Here is a 20,382-nt window from a genome sequence, read left to right as displayed (position 1 = left end):
GATGCCTGCAAGTTTTGGTAAAACAGTAATACATGAGCTTTCATTGTGATAATAGAACTGTGTGAAGCCTGACTGCGGGCTTAGGGAAGAACCTAAGGGGTCTAGAATGACTTTCTTTGAACTGTGTTAAATGGCAATGTGAACCTGATGGATGGATGAAGAAAGCCAAGGGTAGTGAAGTGAGAGTTTGACGATCTGAGAGCTCGGGCAGGGGCGTATTTCTGCACGCAGTGTGAGAGGTAGGTTGGGGCAGTGTTGGAGAGATATCAGTGGAACAGGGACAATGATTTGAACTTAATCCTTTCCCGGATGGGCAACCAGTTTGCGTCTCTCCTGGCTTTGGAGATATGGTCAGATTTGGAGAGCCCAATGGCCACTCAGAGCATTGTTCTGAATTGTCTGGAGTTGGTTCAGGTTGCGTTCAAAAGTGCCTGTAAATAGGGCGTTAAAGTAATTGAGCTTGGCTCCTGCGATAGCTCTTGCAATTTTTAGGCGGTTAGGAGTGGAGAGGAATGGCATGCTGGCATGAAGCAGTTTGGCTGTGCAAGCTACTGCTGAGGCGAAAGAGTTTGTTTGATGTGAGAGGTTGAGTTTGGCATCCAGGCAGATGCCCAGAGTTTGGCAGCGGCAGAGGTTGTGATACGGTTACCATCGATGATAAACTCCTTGTATGTTGGGTCAATGTTGTAAAGTGTGGAGTTGGAGCCGACGATGAGGATTTTGGTTTTGTCGTCGTTGAGGCAGAGTAGTGTTAGGCAGAATTATATGCAGTACCCTTTGGGAACACCACACACAATTAAGACTACAAGTGACAGTACACATTCACCTTTGGTACAAGCCTGTACTACACAGTAAAAGTGGTAACGATGGCTGAGCAGCCAGACTTATCAAGAGCAAGTGAGCAGTATCAAATAGTTACACAAAGCACAGCAATTACAATACTTCAAACAAACACTGACTCAAAGTTTCTGAGTAAAAGAATATACATTTATTTACACATCAGTTGTATAACATCTCACTCAAGTAAAGCCATTTAAAAATCACACTTTTAATACACCACACCACTCCCAATAGGTTCCAGACAAGTTCAGCTCACAAAATGAAGTGGGAGAAAAATGGCACTGCAGAAATTTAAAAGGGAGGGAAAGACAAAGTTAGGCAGAAATTGAACCACAACAACAGGTAAGTACTCAGGGGCATCGAGCAAGAGGAACTACAGTGATAGAATCAGGGAAAAAATAGGGCCAAAGTCAATAAAAGTCTTTTGCTCAAGATCACACAGTTCAGGGTAGTTCGCGGTAAAGTTCGTGCCACGAGTTCTGGGCGAAGTTGGTCGGCAGAAAAGTTAGTTCGAAGAGAAGCACAAGCCCTCGGATTGGAGAAAGATTTCACACACTTTCACTGCGGCTGAACGAAACGAACAACCGGATTTGCACAGTACAAAACGGAGAAGAAGCTGTAGCTGAGGTGGACGTTCCTGGTAGTCCCTGCAGGCTCACGGTTCCTGAAGCGACTGTCGGACTGACGAGAAGTAGGAAGACTGGAGGGTCCTGCACTACCCAGGGAAGAAACCAGCAGCAGAGCAAAACAACAAATAAAAGGTGCGCTCCTTAAAACCCAAGCAGGGTCCGACCTTCCTGGCTATCCGGCCCACTGTAGCTCTGTACAGGGAATTAGACCAGCGGAGGGGTCCTGGCTTGAAGTTTGAGCGAACTGGTTGGTCCCACCAGCTCAAGGGAAGAAGGTTCCTGCAGGATCCTCTGTCATCGGATTCTGAAGATTCAGACCTGCAGCAGGGCTTCACCGGGCGGTTCAGTCGTTGTAGGGGTCCTCTTCTGTCACCTCCTCGTTGGTTCTTTCGTTCCAGTGGTGACTCTGCCTTTCCAGTCCCAGAGACCTGCTTTTTATGCAGTTTTCCCCCATTCACACAGCCTGGCTGTCAATCACGCAGTAGGGTGGCTGTCCTGGCAAGGACAGTCACCCAGCCAATCAAACAGGAGTGCAACTTGATTTACCAAGGGAACCCATGGCAGGGGTCCTAAGACCCCTCCATCACATCCTGCCTACCCAAACTTTCAGGCGCCTTAAGGTGGGCTTCTGTGCAGAAGCCTGCTAAAAGACGGCGAACAAAGGAACCAAACCTGAGTAAAACACGAAAGACTTTTACAAAAAGAAATGGCGAATAAACCCAGCCGGAGCCAAAATAAAATATATTTGGTCAAACTGGTTTATTTTCGAGGCTAATAAAATAGCCTAAAACAATACCATGGTTATTTAACCCTTTAACTGCCATGGGTATTTCCCCCCCCAGTGCCAAGGCCTTTTTTTGTGATTTCGGTATGTGGCCATACAAAGCCTTGCAACTTTTTTGTTACATGAGATATCTAGGCCAAATTTGGCTCCTTTTATCCCCACATGTAGGCGGTCGTAACGGCACCCAGGAATCCTAGGTTGCTGTAGGGGAGTGAGGGAAAATAACCAAAAAGTGCGTACATTTTGTGTTTTTTCAAATAATGCAAATAAAATTATGTACAAAGAAGCCTGTGGTTTTTTACTTGTAAGGGCTAGGAACAAATGGTTTGCTGTGCTGAATTCCCCAACTTCCTGGCTTTCAAGAACAGGTTGAGTGGAAACGAAAAAACATTATTTTGATGTGGTTATCAACCGTTTTGTGAGAGGTAGGCAATTTTGGCTATTTTTGCCAATTGAACATGCATGGACGGAATGGACGAAAAGGGTAGGAAAGCCGAATTGGAGGACAGAAAGGCATATATTTCTGAAAAGTAGACAGAATTCCAGGTTTCGAAAGGGGTGATTTGCGTAGGTCGGGCAACAACTAGGTAGGGGAAAATGCCATAGATTGGGGGAAAAGTGGGAAAATTACTGAAAAAAAAGGTATGTGTTGGACATGGTTGGCTTGGTACGGCAATGGCTTCTATGAATTGTGAGAAAAGCAATGCTCCGCTACATTCCCCCCGACTCTTGCAGTTAGGAAAGCACACATTTTTTGTAGTGTTTCAGAAAACAAGCAATACCACAAGCCAAACACTGAGCCATGGTACACAGGAATTTTATGCTTACGGCCTGAACAGACGTACTTAGCATGTGTAAATCGGGAAAACCAATGTGGTGAGGAATGGCAAGCATACATTTTTTGAAAGAGAACAGAGACCTTTTCAAGGGTAGGTGACTTGTGCAGGTTTCAAAAGTGTATGGTGCCTAAAGCAGCGACTAAATGTAGGTCACATTTGGGAAACGAAAGGGTTGTGTTACAAAGGGCACCAGCAAATGGGTCAAAACGTTATGAAAACCACCAAACACAACAAATGTTATACCTTCCTGCGTTCCCACTGGTGTCCCGATGAAGACGGTACCTCACGTGTGGGTGCACCTACTTGGGCGCCAAGGGGAAAGCCTAAAACACAAGTAACCGCAAGTCTGTTTTCACACCTTAAGTTCACAATCTCTGCAGACGGGCACATCATACAGATATGGGCCTCAGGTGTCCAAGCCACCAAAGAAAACGGGGAACCCCATGCATTTCTGAAAAGAGGACACCCGTGGGAATCCGCAGAGGTATGATTTGCTCAAATCGGCCCAGAATTTATTACCCAGAAGGCCCGGCAAATTCTGAAATGTGCCAAAAAAACCCACATTTTTCACTTTGTTGGGGGTTCTGGGTAAAACATTCTGGTCCGCTTCACGCAAGTTGGACCTCTGTGGATTCCTATTGGTGCTCTCTTTTCAGAAATGCATGGGTTTCCCAGTTTTCCTTGGTGGCTTGGACACCCTATGCCCAAATCTGTAGGTTACCTCCCCAAACCCTTTAGTGGTTACCAGTGGGCTAGCCTTTTCCCTTTGCGGCTAGATTGGTGAATACACACATGTGAGGTACTGTTTTTGTTGGGACACATGTGGGAACGCGGGAAGGTATGACATCTGTTGTTGGCGGCGTGTTTTGGTGGTTGAGCAGAGTGAAATGTCTGGAAATTGTGTTTTTACCCCCACATTAGGAGTTTGCCGGGGGTTCTGAGTAGTAGATTTTGGACTGCTTCGCGAAGTCAGACCTTTGTGCATTCCCACGGGTGTCCTCTTTTGGGAAATGCATGGGGTTCCCTGTTTTCCTTGCTGGCTTCGACACCCTAGGCCCAAATCTGTAGGTTGCCCACATGAACAAATTGTGCTGTGGCGAAAGGCTTGGGGTTACCAGCGGGTTACCCTTTTCCTTTTACGCCCCCGGTAGGTGCACCCACACATGTGAGGTACATGTGGGAGAAGGGTGTCCAAGGCCAGGGATATTACCGCCGACTTTGCTGGAGCCCTGGCTGCCCTGCGTTACAGCTTCTCCTCACCAAGGAGTCTGGGCAGTGTGCCAATATCTCCCTGAAGGGAAAAGCAGTAATGCAGCCCAGCCGCAACTCCAGGACAGTTGGAGGTGATGTCCCTGGCCTTGGTCATCCATGTACCATGTGGGTTTACCGTCCCCTAAGCACAGCAGCAGCTCCAGGGAGCCCCAGCAGGATCCCCATTCCTCCCCGGAGGTGACATCTGTAACGTAGCACAGTCAGAGGTGGAGCCTGGGCTTGCAGACGGACAACCCACATGGCAGGGATCCGCTGAGGGCAATTTGTGGCCTGCCCCTGCAAATGTGTCCCAGCCCCCACCAACATATCTGCCAAGATGGGCCATTAACACCCACCCACACCACCAACCATCCAGCCCCAGTCTCACCCACCCCACTGACAGTGGGCCCTAACCATAGAATAATAAAAAAAAAAAACAGTACTCATATAATGTTGCAGCTGCTCGGGTAGAAAAAGCTGTAAACAAAAAAAAAACAGGTGTTGCCTACGGTCACACCAGCAAAATGTAGCCCTCCCTGGGGGCAGGTAAGGGGGGGGGGGCTGTCCTGCACTCCTCCCTGGCCTCAAGCGTCCCTTCCTAGGAGCAGATATCTGGTCCCAGGGAGGGCTGCATGACATGGCACCTACTCCATTTCATGTGGGGGGTGGGGAGGTCAACGCCCCATCCCATTAGAAAATTCCCTGTCCCTTTGGGGTTACCTACAGCCCCCCTAAAATGCGTTCCACCATTTTCCCTTTTTTCCCTTGGTAACCCAACGCCCATTGGTGCAGAGAGGCACATTGATGTGCCAATCTGGTCCCGGGGTGCCCAAACCTTACTGCCCCACCCACTGGGGGGCCTGTCCCACCATTTCTGGGGGCCCTCTCCCCCCTCACCCCAAATTTGTGGCGGGGGCACCTCATGCAGGCCTCCCTGGGCCTCTTACAAACAGCTGCGTGAGGTACACCCCCCTCCATTTGGGGTGGAGGGGGAGAAGCCCCCCAAAAATGGCCAGACAGGCCCCCCAGTGGGTGGGGCAGTAAGGTTTGGGCACCCTGGCGCCAGATTGGCACACCAATGTGCCCCTCTGCGCCAAGGCAGGTATAGTAAATGAAGAAAATAATTCAAAATGGCAGGCTGCCCTTTAGCAGGGGCAGAGGGGCCCCCTAAACCGCTGTGGAATGTTCTAATGTGCAGGGGGTGCACCTTTCCACCCCCACCCCAATTGGAGGGGCGGCCCATCTCATGTATCCCTCCCCAGGGGCAGATAAGGGGCGGGGGCTGTCCTGCACTCCTCCCTGGGCTCAGGCGTCCGTTCCTAGGAGCAGATATCCGGTCCCAGAGAGGGCTGCATGACATGGCACCCACTCCATTGTGGCTGGGGGGCAGGGGGGTCAACGCCCCACAGCCACCCTTAAAAGCGTTCCACCATTTTCACTTTTTTCCTTTGGTAACCCAACTCCCCTTGCTGCAGAGAGGCATATTGATGTACCAATCTGGCCCCGGGGTGCCCAAACCTTACTGCCCCACCCACTGGGGGGCCTGTCCCACCATTTTTGGGGGCCCTCTCCCCCATCGCCCCAAATGGGTGGCGGGGCACCTCATGCAGGCCTCCTTGGGCCTCCTACAAACGCCTGGGTGAGGTACACCCCCCCTCCATTTGGGGTGGGGGGGAGAGGGCCCCCAAAAATGGTGGGACAGGCCCCCCAGTGGGTGGGACAGTAAGGTTTGGGCACCCCGGCACCAGATTGGCACACCAATGTGCCCCTCTGTGCCAAGGCAAGTTTCGTAAACCAAGAAAAAAATGGAAAATGGTACACTACACTTTGGGGCGGGTCGAGGGGCACCCTGAACCGCCAGGTAATTTTCTAATGTAATGGGGGTGACCCTCTACCCCCCTACACCAAATGCAGGGGGGGCATCTCATGCAGCCCTCCCTGGGGTCAGGTGCCCCTTCCTAGGAGCAGATATCTGCCCCCCAGGAACGTCTACAAGGGGTGCCCCCATTTCCCCTTGGGGTGAGAGGGGTAGGTCCACCCCCCTTTTCTGTAAAATATATCCCGGGTGGCTAGTGGCCCCCCCACTCCCACCCAAAATTCCCTTCAGTTTTTTTTGTTTTTATTTTTATTTTGCCCCCTTCCCTGGGGGCAGATGATCAGCCATCTGCCCCCAGGGGGGCCCTAACCTCCATGCCCCATCCTTTGGGCGACCTGCACACTTATTCCTGGTGGCCCTCACCCCCATCCCCCAATTGGATGTGGGAGGGGGGCCGCCACCATTTCAGGGGGCAAAAAAATCCCAGTCCCCCCATCCCGTTGCTTTCCGTTTTTTTTGTATTTTTTTTTTGCCCCTTCCCTGGGGGCGCAGATGATCAGCCATCTGCTCCCAGGCTCCCAGGGTTGTACACATATGTACCCCCATGCTTTGGGGGGCGGTGGGGGCGAGGCCTGCTTACTGTAAGCAGACCCCCCCCCCACCGCATTCAAAGACATCCCTGGTGTCTAGTGGGCATTGCTGCACGCGCTTCGAGCGCCCTGCACGCGATCCCGATCCTCGGGCAGCAATGCTGTCACAATGGGTGTCATTGGAAAGGGGAGAATCTCCCCTTTCCAATGACACCATTTCCGAACAAATCCCTGGTGGCTAGGGCCCCAAACCCCCTCCCCCACCCCCTTCCCATCCCGTTTTTTTTTTTTTTTTGGGCGTTTTTTTTTTATGCCACCAACCCTGGAGGCAGATGGTCACTTGTCTTCCCCCAGGGGTCTTTATATATGTGCCCCCATGCCGGGGGGGAGAGGGGATGCTTACTGTAAGCAGCCTACCTTCCCCCCATGTCACAAACGTTTCCCTGGTGTCTAGTGGGCATTGCTGCCCGCGCATCGAGCGCTCTGCGCCCGATCCGCGGCCAGCAATGCTGTTACAGGGTGTCGTTGGAAAGGGGACAATCTCCAACGACACCTCCCTCGATCTCCGCTTGAAATACAGCCGTAGATCGAGGGGGAGAAAGGTGAACACTCACCTTTTTATTTTCACCGCAGCAGCCCGAAATGGCTGCTGCGGTGAAAATTACTTTCACTTTACGCACGCCAACATGAAACTGAAGGTAATCCAGCCCCCTGGCAGTGAGGGGGGACCTCCCCCTCACATAGCGCAGGGGTTGGATTACAGTTTTGTGTGGATCACACAAAACAAAGTGCTGAAAAGGACAAGGTATCTCGTCCTTGGCAACAGGGAGGGAATTCCAAGGACGAGATAACTCATCTTTGGCACTAATGAGGTTAAGATAACCGCGGTATTAAAAATAGGGTAGTTACCACTGCCACCAGCCAAGTCTTGATGAAAAGGGATCGAAACAGTGCTCCAAGAGAAACGGACAAAAAGGGATAAGAATTAACCCTTTCCAATACTCCATGTAAGATGGGGTGTACTGGGTCTGTGATTTAAAGAGACTAGAGAAAGTTAATGGCAACTTTACATGTTTCTGGGAGACAGTAATCAGTCCCAGAAACATGGAGTCAGTGGGAAGTCTAAAAGACAACCCTGTGTCACTGCACTGAAGGTGCTGTGTAACACACATAAAAATGATGCCCATGGAGTAGGTGAGGCTCCAGAGCCCAAGATCACACAATTGGTAAAAACACACACAGCAAAACACATGTAAGAGCGGGAAAAAGGCTCACACTCTTACCAGGGTTAAAAAAAAAAAAAAACCTTAGAAATCCAGGAAAGCTGCTGAGGGACTCAGTAGGTAAGGGAAATTAGCCATTTAGGAGAATTCTTCCTAACAAGTAGGTGAGAAGCCATTCAATTTTGTATGACCTCGTATGCAGAGTTTATGGTGGCTGAGTCTTGGGCATATGACCCGGAGAGGGGGATTAAGAGCTGGGTGTTGTCCGCTTAGTTGGTGTTAGATATGCCTAGTAGGTCAAAGTGGTCGAAGAGGGGTTTTGTATAGATGTTGTAGACGGTGGGGGAGAGGCAGGAACCTTGGGGGACTCAACAGGTGACAGGAGTAGGTTCAGCAGAAAAGTAATCAATGAAGACTCGTGAGGATCTGTAGGCTAGAAATGACCTATTCCAATTGGTGGCTGATGGGGAGAAGTTTGCTCTTGAGTTGAGAGCAGAGGAGTTGGTGGTCTACCAAATCGAATGCTGCAGGGAGGTCTAGCATCAGGAGGGCAGGTTTGCTGGCAGGTCTTTGCTGGCATCGATTTGGATTTTCAAATCAAGTAGGGCAGTTTTGGTTCCGTGTTTGGGGCCGAATCCTGATTGGCGTGTTCCCAAGATGTTGTTTTCCTCACAATACTGTTGAACCTGGATATAAGCAACACATTCCAGAATCTTCAAGAGGTAGAGTACCGTACTAATGGGGCGGTAGTTTCTCTGAATGAAAGTGTTGATGGAGGGTTTCTTGAGCGGTAGGAACCATGCTTCCTTCAAGGAAGTTGGCACTGAGTTGGTGGAGAAGGATGTTGTCATTATTGCTGTGAAGAAGGGAATAAGTGACTCGGCACAGTCTTCGATGATTGGAGCTGGTGAAGTGTCACCTTTGCGGTTTGATGGCCCAGATGATCTTGGTGATGTCCATTTCTGAGTCAGGGTGGAAGTTTAACAGGGTGCTGGTGTGGGTCTGTAAGGGGCTGGGTGCTGTGGGCGATGGTGGTTTGGTTAGCACAGCAAGTTGCTTAGAGAAGATTTTCCCTTTGAGGGAGTTGACCTTTCCAGTGAGGGAGTCTTGGAGTTTTTCGCACCAGGTACGGTCTACTGAGAATTGTTTGTAGTTCCCGGGAGTTGGATGAGGCATTACTGATTCTGGAGTTGTAGCTGTTGGCTTTGGCAGTGTGGATTTCCCTTCTATAGTTTTTGGCAAGGGAGGAGTAAGGGGGCTTTGGTGGCAGGGGAGTTATGTACAAAAAACTGTTTTCAAGCTAGCTCGGAAGTGCTTATTGGCACGGATTTCAACGAGTTCAGGAATAAACCAAGCAGTTTTTTTGTGAGGGTTTGGCTTTCCTGAGTTTGAGAAGGGCAAGTGTGTTGACTGCTTGCGCAATAGATTGCTTGTAGAGATCGACCAGTGCTGGGGGGGGTGTGCTAGGGTGGCAAGTAGTGGTGCAAGGTTGGTGGGGTTGAAGTTTTTTGTGCACCAGGCCATACATTCGGGTTTGACACAATGAGCTGGTCTGGGCCGTGCTGAATGGGGGATTTTGAAGGCAATGGTGTGACGGTTTGACGATGGGCATGGGGAGGTGCCGGGGGAGGGAATATTACAATTGAGGTTGCTTAACCAGTCTCTGGTGTGGCCTTGGTGGTGGGTGGCCTCAAGAGAACGTTGCATAAAGCTGGCATGGTTTAGTGCCGCGGCTACGCTGGTGGCCAATGAGGTTGCTGGGTAGGATTACAACTTTTGAGTTGGGCTTGATGGACAAGAAGATGCTTTGCATTGTTATCTTCAAAGGTAAACCTGGGGCCAGGTGGGCGGTAGATATGGAGGACGTTGATAAAATAGGTGAGTGACATGGAGTTCTTGGCGATTAGGGATTCGCAGTTGGGGATGACGTTGGTTTGCGTGACTCTGATCAAGAAGGAATCTGTTCAAGAAGGAATCTCCCTATCAGCAGTTCACCTAGCCGGAGAGGAGAACACAGTGGCTGATGCTCTGAGCAGGCAGAGCACTGTCTCCCACGAGTGGGAAATATCTTGGAAAGCCCCTTTAGAAATCTTCACCCTTTGGAGAACCCCTCAAGTGGATCTGTTTGCAACCAGTGCCAACTGGAAGTGCGAACTGTTCTGCTCCAGGGAATTTCCCTCAAGAAGATCTCTAGGGGACATGTTCGTAGTGAACTGGGAGTTTCCACTTCTGTAAGCGTTTCCTCCAGTCCCTGTCATTCCACATGTGATCAGGAGGTTGAGAAAGTTTGGGAAATCCCTGATCCTAATTGTCCCGGATTGGGCCAGGCGGTCATGCTACCCGCACCTTCTGGATATGTTCATCTGCCCTCCAATATGTCTTCCACAAAGAGAGGACCTTCACTCGCAAGAGTAGGGTCGGGTTCTCCATCCAGAGGTCAAGACACTCAGCCTTCATGCATGGTTTCGGAGAGGCTGAGGTACAAGAATTGGGACCTACCCGATGACGTAATGGAGATTTGGCCAGCAACAAAGTCTTTGTACCACTGCTATTTGAATAAATTCTGCAGCTGGTGCAGGGATAAGAATATGGACACTTTCCTATGCAAAACACCGGAAGTGTTATTTTCTGCTGTATTTGGCCAATCTGTGGCTTTCCATCTTCATGCATTCGTCGGAGGCAACTTCATATTTTAAAATTCCTTTGGTAATAACATTTATAAAGGGACTCACTAATGTGTTGCGTCTATCTCCTTTTCAGGTTATGGTTTGGTACCTTAATCTTAAATTTCTCATGCGTGCACCATTTGAACCACTCCATTCATGTTCCTTTAAGACTACGAACATTCAAAACCATCCTGTTAATATCAGCCCATAGAGTGAGTTGCAGGCACTATCTTCTAATCCACCTTTTACTGTCTTTCATAAGGACAAGTTTGTCCGTAAGGTCAAACCTTAATTCCTACCTAAGATTATATCGGATTTTCATTTGGGACAAAACTTTTTACCCCCACCTCATCCTGGCAAGGTAGAGAAGAGGCTACACAGACTTGACCCACGAAGGGCTCTGAGTTTCTATATTTCAAGGATGCCACAGTTTTGTTTAGATGACCAACTGTTTATAGGATACACAGGTCATAGACTGGAACAGTCTGTAACTAAGCAAACATTGTCCAGATGGATTATTTTGTCTATTACTGAATGCTCTAGGCTGGCCGGGAACGATCCCCCAGCAGGGGCATGGCTACTTCTGCTCTGCAAAGTGGTGCTCCAATAAAATATTTGTGAGGCAGCACCTTAGTCTACCATTCACACTTTTACAAAGCATTACTGCTTTGATTCCACCTATAGTCAAGATGGAAGCTTTGGGAAAGCAGTCCTTCATTCGGTTAATTCAGTTCACAACAACCCTTGATGACCATTCTTACTCACTCCGCCAAAAATAATACTGCTTCGGGAGTCCATCAAAGATGAGGATTACGTGGGAGGACACAATTCATTCGAAGAACAAGTTACTTACCCCTGGCAACGTTCTTTCGACTGGATGTTTTTTTTACTTGTTTTCCTTTTTGTAAAAGGTTGACCTAAGAAACGGTTGCACACACACCTTCTAACATGTAACATCTTTTTATTCAATTCATATTTAGCTCTTGTAAGGTCTTTATCGTCTAATAGTTGGTTATCTTCTTCTATTGATGGGTTATTTAGAAATGTTCTGTGACTGACTCAAAATCTTAATGCTGTTTCTTAGACGAGCATTAAGCGGTCTCAACAGTGAGGGTTACCCAGTCTTTGCAGCAATTGCTGACTCAGTTGAATTGTCGAAAAAACATTGGATCATCTGTGACCACCCTCTGAGCATTCATTACTTGGTCTTGGGAGGGACTGTGTCTGGAAGATATTCGAACATCTGTTGCCCATGTATTTAAGTCTGTATGATCGGTTTCCGATCTATAGTTTTCTTCAAAAGTACCCAGCAACTTTTCGTTTCCTGAACTAGTAAGGCTAGTCCACTTAGTTTACTCTGAGAAAGAAACACATTTTTTCCTCATCTGCCATTTTTTTACAGCGTTACTATTTTCTTTCCCTACTGTGGTATCAATACTATTTGCGGGTGTCAGAGGACACTAGTGTATAACACTATAAGTTTATGTAAAATATTTGTATTGCAAAAACGCCCTTCTACACTGCTGTCGTCCAAACACCATACCCTTTATGGTGTACCCAATGTCTTGGGTTGTGGGACAGTCGCCTCGCTTTCTGATAGGGACCCAATTATTGCATTTATTACAAACAAATCTTAAGAGTTGGTATATATTGCTTAAAACACAGTCATATTATTTAATAAACCCCTCAAATTGTTCTGTAACCCAGTTTATTCTTCTATCACTAACCACTAACATTTTGATTTGACCAAGCCCTCACTAGAGGACTTGTGAAATTGCCCTAACATTTACCGACAAATGGATACTGTCCCTGCATCTGATAAAATGTTCACTTACAGAAATATTCAAAATGTTTTCACAGATTGTGGTTACTTTGCCATGAAGACAAGTGCTTACATGTTGTCTATATGAGTTTATTCCCTTTGGAATAGAATGTGCTTTGGGACACTCCAAATACTGAACTAGTCAACCTTGGTCCACGAAGTCCGGAATTGACCTGAACTCTCCTGTTGGCTGTAGGGAGGTGGAGCATGTGACACAACATAGCAGTTTCAAATGGTTACGTTTATTCATTGTCAAGTTGCAATGTTGAGTTTCATGTCAACATATGGTGCTTCACAATGTCAGATAGGTCTTCTAGACCTCTGGACTTTTAACTTCTGGATCAGGTCTCTACTTGACCTCTGGTTTCTCAGCATTGAATATTCAAGGCTTCTCCTAGACTATGGCAGGCTTCACACACCTATATCGGGATCCAAATTGCAATGAGCTTTTTTAGTAGAGTGCCCATCACGTACCAAATGGCGGTCTCCCTTTCATCACAGGGCGCAGCTGCCGCGTCCGTTTTGCATTTTGCTGTGATATATATTTTATTTATAGCGCGCCCATACACAAGTGTTTCAAGGTGCTACAAGGCAAGGGTGGGGTACAAGGGAAGACAAGACAATGATCTTACTAGGCCCAGTGACATTGAGAACATGCATGGGAGAGGGAAGGGGGAAAGTGCAAGGGGCAGGAGAGGAGTGGAGAGTGCTGAACAAGGGATCAAACAGCAGCCAGTAGTGCAGCTAATAAGTGGCAAATGCAGGAATTAAGCGCAGACAACGGGTGTCAGTAAATGCAGGTAAGGGGACTGTAGGGTTGCAGATACAGACCCAAGTGCAAGGTTTGCCAGGAGGCAGTGCAGGTATGCAGCTGGGTGGGCAGGGTCCGGTGGCCGAATTCAGAGGGTAGCCTGGTGCCCAGTGCAGTAACAGGCAGAGATCAGCAGGGGAGAGGAAAAGAGAAGGTAGAAGCAAAGAGGAAGGTCTTGAGATGCTTCCGGGAACCTAAGATGGTTTTCCAAGTTTCAGAGAGGCTGGGAGGCTGTTCCATATGGAGGCCCCAGCCGAAGAAAAAGATCTACTGCCAACTGAGGGAGTTGGGGGAGCGAAGTGCTCGGGTAGTAAGGTATTTTTTTGAAGGGAGAGTTGAAGGTATTGCGGACCCAGGCCCCAGAAGGCTTTGTGGACAATGCAGAGGGTCTTCAGCCACTTAATCCTTGCAGACACTGGGAGCCAATGAAGACATTTCAGGGCTGGAGAGATACAATCCCTGGGCTTGAGGCCAAGGACAAGTCTTGCGGTCCTGTTCTGGATGAGTTGTACAGGGCGGAGAGCAGAAGCAGGCAGATTTAGAAAGAAGCTTTTGCAGTAGTCTATTCTAGAGAGAACCAAAGCTCTAGAGGCAGTGATCTTCTGGGGGAAAGAGCAAAGGAAAAATACCTCTGAGGCGGTGCAGTTGGTAGCTTCACTTCTTAGAGATGTCAGAGATGTGAGGAGAAAAGGAAAGTGTGGAGTCGAAGATGACACTAGGTTCGTAGCCTCGCAGGTGGGAGCAGGAAGAGGGCTGAGGGAGGCCAGCCAGAGAGTGGCAGGAAACAAAGGTGCAGGAGTGCCGATGAGGAGGATCTCTGTCTTGCTGGCATTAAGGCAGAGGTGGTTGGCGGCACACCACTCCTGGATTGCAGGCAGTCTGAGATGAAAGAGGGAGAAGAGGTGGCAGAGGGGAGTCTGGAAATGAGCTGACTGTCGTCAGTATAGCACTGAAAGTTGACGCAGAGAGCGGCAATGCGGTAGGCAAGGGGTGCCAGGTATTGGTTGAAAAGCCAAGAAGAGAGTTTAGACCCCGGGGGAACACCACAGGTAGAGAGTGAGATAGTGGAAAGGAAGGACCTAAGCTGGATCTGGGAGGGTTGGTTGGAGATTAATGCGGTCAGTCACGCCAGGGCCTGATCAGTGATACCCAGATTACCATGAAGGCGGTTGAGCAGGGTGGCATAGTTGACCTTGTCAAGAGGAGAGATCGAGTAGGATGAGGTCAGAGGGGGAGCTTAAAATAAAGGTTGGAGTGCAGGTCTTCACGGATGTTCAGGAGAGCAGTTTCCATGCTTCTGGCTTCTCTCTGAAACCAGACTGATGGTACTTCCCTCCAAGCCCCCAATGGGTCTCCAACCCCACTGTAAGTGGCTGGGTTTGGTAAGCTGTTGTCTCATGCGTTGGGCTTAGCTCAAGGGTCTTTTTAATTGCCTCTCTGCATTGGTAAATGAAGATATCCACCTCACTTGGTAGTTCTGCAGCCTTAATGTTGCTGGATTACTGCCATCTTCAATTCCCTCTTGCAGCAACGATTAGCTGTGTGGTGTCCGGGGCTGTCTATGGCTGGAGAGCAAGTGTGTCTGCAGTGGCCATGTTCAACTATGCAGTTTCCTGCAGAGGAAACTGCAGAAACATGGCCAGTATTGAGAAGCATTTGACAGTTTGTGGCCACCATGTGTCTGTGAATGGGCGCAGAAAGCTTAATTCAGTGCTTGATCTATGGAGTTGCTAATGCGCAGACTGAAGAGGTCTCAAAGATGAACAACATGTTGAAAAATGACTCAGGGATGTTGACTCTCTGGGATCCCACTCCATTCACCCTCTGCGAGGAACATTTGGTTGAGGTCGGACCAGCCAAGTTCTTTGTAGTTTGTCTCCCACATAGAAAAGTTGAGAGTTCTTTCAACTCCCCACATAACCATGACTGCTGGGATCATGGCCCAACGATAATGAACCAACTCTATTTCAGTAAGCGACACTTGTAATTCTGCATTGCCGTTTTTCCTGCACAGTAAAACCAAAATATTTTCAACAAATATATTGTGTGGTCATTCTCATTGCATACTGTAAAAGTCAAATACTGTAGCCCTAACCACTTTGCTCCCTGCCTGAGAATTGTGACTTGGCAGCCCCTCCACATTTACTACTGAACCAGGTGGACATGATGGTAACCCTGTTGCCTAATTGTAGGTAGAATCACAACCTGAGGACTGGTCTGTGAAAAACCATGCTGACTCTTTGTGCTACTCTATATCCAATTCAGGAGTATACTTAGTTCCCTGTAAGTGTAGTTGCCATGCATTAGTATCTTTATTGATTCACTTTTAACCCAATTGACTACCCCAAAGAGCAATCCGATACTTTCTATACTTGCTCTCAAGCACTGACTGAAAATGGAGTCTGGAGGTGATTTGGACCCTATTTAGTTTGAAACAAATAAAGAACTAATCGTAGAACTCTTCATGAAAAAATTCACGTTAACATTCTATTCATTAATCATTTAGGGAACATGCAAGTTACTGCTTTACACTCAGCTGGTTGATCATTAATATATGGTAATCCAAGTATAATTTTTTTTTCTCAAAGGTCTTGAAAAAGATGCAGCCATTTGTAGCTCTTTTGAACCGTTTCAGTGTAAAAACCTGCGTGCCCAGTCTGTGGAGATCACCGAAGATAATGGACGACAAAATAATCCTGATCAGATGGAAAAATCTGTGAAATACAATAGATCGACAGAAATGTCTTCAGGTATTGAGTACCTTGGTGTAAACATATGTTTGTGTTAAATTGTTTAAACACCATTGTATGCAGACAAGTAGACCATTATTTTGAAACGTACTGTTTCAATTTAGTTAATAGCAGAATTGCTGGTTAAGGTGTCACCAGTTGTGACACTTTACAAAGCTAAATCAATCAATCAATGCCTGAGATAATGAGCATGTGTTGTTGCAAAAACAACCCTATAAAGACTGTGATCTCACATTTTGTTAGGTTTTAGGTATTTCAAAATTCCTCTGGACTTTAAAAAAACAACTTTAGATTTGTATGCAGGGTTTTCCATAAAGTGAGTCCTTATTCTCAATAATCATGTGGCTAAGCAGTCTGGATTCCTTCTTTGGAGGGTGAGGAGTAGGAAGAAGGTACATCTTACTCAAAAGAATTGTCCTCATGAAAACAAAGTATATGTCTGTGTGTGTGTGTGTGTGTGTGTGTGTGTGTGTGTGTGTGTGTGTGTGTGTGTGTGTGTGTGTGTGTGTGTGTGTGTGTGTGTGTGTGTATATATATATTTCTGAGGCTTGTGGAATCTGCTTAGATCACATGCTGTGCATAGGCCGACATCTAGTGGAAGCTGCGGAGTATTACAGTTTGTTTTTCGAAAGTCGAAAATGGGCGTCGACACAGGCGTGCCAGTAATACTATCCCTAGTGTGACGTCCACTGTACCCAAGATCCCTCACGCGTGTAGGATCCTCAGATTGTTTTTTTCCGCCATACTGGTCGGAAGCATCTTGCGGAGTTCCCTGGCCTTAGCCATACTTTGCTGTTATTATAATTATAATTCTTATTCATTCCCTTCCCCACCCCAACGTCGACCCTCAACCTCGACGACGGCTGGAGAAGTCATCGACCGTCGACTGCTGCACGACGGATCTGGGCCTCGGCCCTTACAAGTAGGGAGAGTGGGGGGTGGTACATACTCTTCACTCTTGATATAGAGTTACATTTTATATATTCCTACACTTAGCAGCCCGCTGCCTTAAGGTGCGTATGGAGGGTACCCCTTTTCAATTCTGCCCCAAGTGCAATCGCAAATACCCTTGGGTCGACGGGCACGCCACGTGCAATCTCTGCTTGCCGAGGGATCACCCCGAAGCGAACTGCAGAGCGTGTAGTAGGTTTAAACCTAAGACACTTAAGGACCGTTCGACAAAGCGTTGGGCCCACCACGCCAGGCAGGAGGCCATGGCAGCGGAGGGCGCCTTCAGCGATGGCAGCGACGCCGTACTTTCGGACGGCGAGGGCATTATGGCGTCGAAAGACAGCCGGCGAGCGCAGGTCCCCGACCTCGGAAGGTCGTCCGGCAGGGCGGCTATGGGGAAGACCCCCGGCGACGCAAGCGCTACACACCTAACACACACTAAACACACTAAGACCAACCGGACCTCGACGACGTCGACTTCCCGGAAAGAGGCACAAAAAGAACGGTCCGACTCGGTGTCCTCTGGGCGCTCTCGATCGAGATCACCTCACGACGCAAGGCAATCATCCACTCTTGCCAAGAGTGCCTCGCTACACACATTAACGGAAGTTCGATCGTCGGGAGACGAAGACGACTTCCACCCCCAGGCCGCGCTCCAAGATACCGAGACCGCGGTTAACACCAGTGAGGCCCCACGCCCGAAGCACACAGATACCTCTCCAGACCCTCGGCGCCAGGCGTCGAAAATCTCTGGGGCCCCCAAGGGACAGGGAAAACATTTTTCCACGCACGGGGAGGGGGGGAAACAGCGGAAAGCACAGCCTTCCACCCCTGTAAAGCCATCCTCTCACCCTAGGCAGACAAGTAAACACAAGTCTACCCTTGAAAAGTCCCATAAATCATCTCCTGCTAAAGTAATACCCTGTTCCAGGGAATGGTCCAGTGAAGACATAGACAGGGTTATGTCTAGGATGTCTTCCTTGGCTGATTTTTATGATAAGAACCCAGAACACTTTCTTTCATATAACCCTCAAAGGGCCACACCCTCAGGCTCCTCCGATCCTATCCCGCTAAGTAAAAAGCCCCGGGTCGAAAGACCTGAACCCTTCGAGGTTCAGCCTTACTCCACTCCATATTCTACTCCACTCCCCAGTTACCAGGGACAAGTTTTCCCTGAAGAGGACCAGGAGTTTGAAATTATGGAAGAACAAACCGGGACAGATTACTATGCAGAGGATGAGGACCTGGAGGAGGGAGAAGATGAGCAGGAAATTTACAGAGTAGATTCCCCAGTACAAAGCGAAGCCCCAATTACTGACTCTCCAGTTGATAACCAGCCCCTCCTCAACGAGGTTCTCGCTCGAGCAGCGGAACACTTCCACATCGACACCCACGGTGTACAGGAGGAAAGGGACTTCGCGGAGGAGTTTGTAGGAGAGAGAAGACCGGTCGCTCAGACCATCCCTATCCTCAAATCCATCCAACGAAGAATAGATCCTTCCCTGGTGAATCCTAACCTCACCAGAGCTGTCAACCCCAGAATTGAAAAGATTTTCCGGGCAGCCCAGTCTGACCCTCTGTATATAAGGGGACATCTTAAACCAGATTCCCTAGTGGTGACCAACACTAGAAAAAGGGCTGGCACGCCCTTATCTTCATCAGAAGCTCCTCCCGATAAGGAGAGCAAAAAACTTTACGGGTTTGGCAGAAAGGTAGCCTCAACGTCCGCCTACCAAGCAAGGATTGCGAATTCCACCACCCTGTTGGCTAGTTACAATTGCCATCAATGGGAAGAAGTCGCGGCGCTCATTGCCTCTGCTCCAGAACCGTTAAAAGGCCAGCTGGCTCGGATCTCAGCAGAGGGGAGAGCCGTGTCTGGTTGCATTTTAAAAGCAACTTTCAACGCCGCTGACAACGCAGGGAGATTGATAGCAGAAGGTACTGTTATCAAGAGACATGCGTGGTTACGGCAGTCAGGATTCAAGACAGAAACCCAGGCTTCTTTAATAGACAAGCCAGTGGAACCCGACCTATTGTTTGGGAAAGCGGTCGAAGACGCACTTAAAAATGCCAAAGATGAATATGAGACTCTCAAGTCCCTTGGCCAGCTTACCAACAAACCCCCTAACCAGAGGGGGAACAATAATTTTCGTCGCCCACGCGGCCAAAATTCACAAAGAGGCAACTATGCCCAGGGACAAAGTACACAATGGAATAACAACCAGCAGTCTACCCAGAGTTACGGCAGGGGTAACAAGAGAGGTCGTGGAAGAGGCAGAGGCAGCCCCAACAAGGGAGGTGGCACGCCTCCACCAAAACAGTGACGCTCAGTTCAGGGTCCCTTGCCACGCAACCCCAGTAGGGGGACGCATTTCCACCTTCACCCAGGCTTGGGAAGGGATCACCTCAGACAGATGGGTGCTGTCAACAGTATCCGCAGGATATTGTATAGAACTACTGCAGCGTCCCCGGAATCATCCTCCACGACAAAGAGTGCACTCCCTAGAGCATCAAAAGATCCTTCTCGAGGAGATCGCCATTCTGCTACAAAAGGACGCGATAGAACTCGTCCCAGGACACCAGGTAAACAAGGGTATCTATTCAACTTACTTCCTTGTGCCAAAGAAAGATTTGACAATGCGCCCAGTATTGGACTTACGGCCTGCCAACAAGTATGTCAAGCCCCAAAAATTCCGTATGACCACGCTACAAGAGGTAATCCCCCTCCTAAAAAAGGGGGATTACATGGCAACCTTGGATATGAAAGATGCTTATTTTCATATTTCCATGCTCCCAGCGCACAGAAAGTACTTGCGCTTCAAGGTGGACAGTCGCCACTACCAATTCAAGGTACTGCCCTTCGGGATAGCTTCAGCACCAAGGGTATTCACCAAGGTACTGGCGGTGGCGGCTGCATACCTACGCAGGGAAGCAATCCCGGTGTACCCTTATCTGGACGACTGGCTCATAACGGGGGAAACCCCAGGAATTTGCAGGTCAAACATTCAAAGGACTATCGACCTCCTCCACGAATTAGGCTTCTCCATCAACGAGAAAAAGTCAAGTCTAGTGCCAAGCACCTCAAAACAGTTTCTAGGAGCTATCCTAGATACTCAGAAAGGATTGACCTTCCCTTCGGAAGAGAGAATTCGGAATATACTTCTGCAAATTCCGCATTATCAGTCAGGTCAACAGATAACAGTACGCAAAGCTATGCGGTTACTGGGCATGATGGCGTCATGCATTTACCTGGTCCCCCACGCGCGGCTGCGCATGCGTCCCATGCAGGAATGGTTGGCGAAACAGTGGTCTCAGGCAAGTGGTCATTGGGACGATCTAGTGGTCGTTTCGCCAACACTCGTACAGAGCCTACACTGGTGGACAAGAGAGAATCTCGCAAGGGGGAAAAC

The 20,382-nt window shown here is 48.6% G+C and overlaps 1 protein-coding gene across 5 annotated transcripts in view; it reads left to right on the top strand.

Moving 5' to 3' along the window:
• The window catches only part of PCM1 (pericentriolar material 1), a 2,166,942-nt gene that overhangs the window by 1,344,702 nt on the left and 801,858 nt on the right, over positions 1–20,382 (top strand). For 4 of the 5 annotated variants that reach the window (XM_069631563.1, XM_069631561.1, XM_069631564.1 and 1 more), the window contains one exon: positions 15,860–16,021. In XM_069631563.1, coding sequence (XP_069487664.1) covers positions 15,860–16,021 — 162 coding nt within the window. Of the gene's footprint in view, positions 1–15,859; positions 16,025–20,382 lie in introns of all 5 variants that reach the window. The other variant, XM_069631560.1, reaches the window with a different exon arrangement.

The sequence above is a fragment of the Ambystoma mexicanum genome, chromosome 6q (genome assembly GCF_040938575.1).
Source record: "Ambystoma mexicanum isolate Mex_15411 chromosome 6q, UKY_AmexF1_1, whole genome shotgun sequence".
NCBI lineage: Eukaryota > Metazoa > Chordata > Amphibia > Caudata > Ambystomatidae > Ambystoma > Ambystoma mexicanum.
This window is presented reverse-complemented; position numbering and strand designations above follow the sequence as displayed.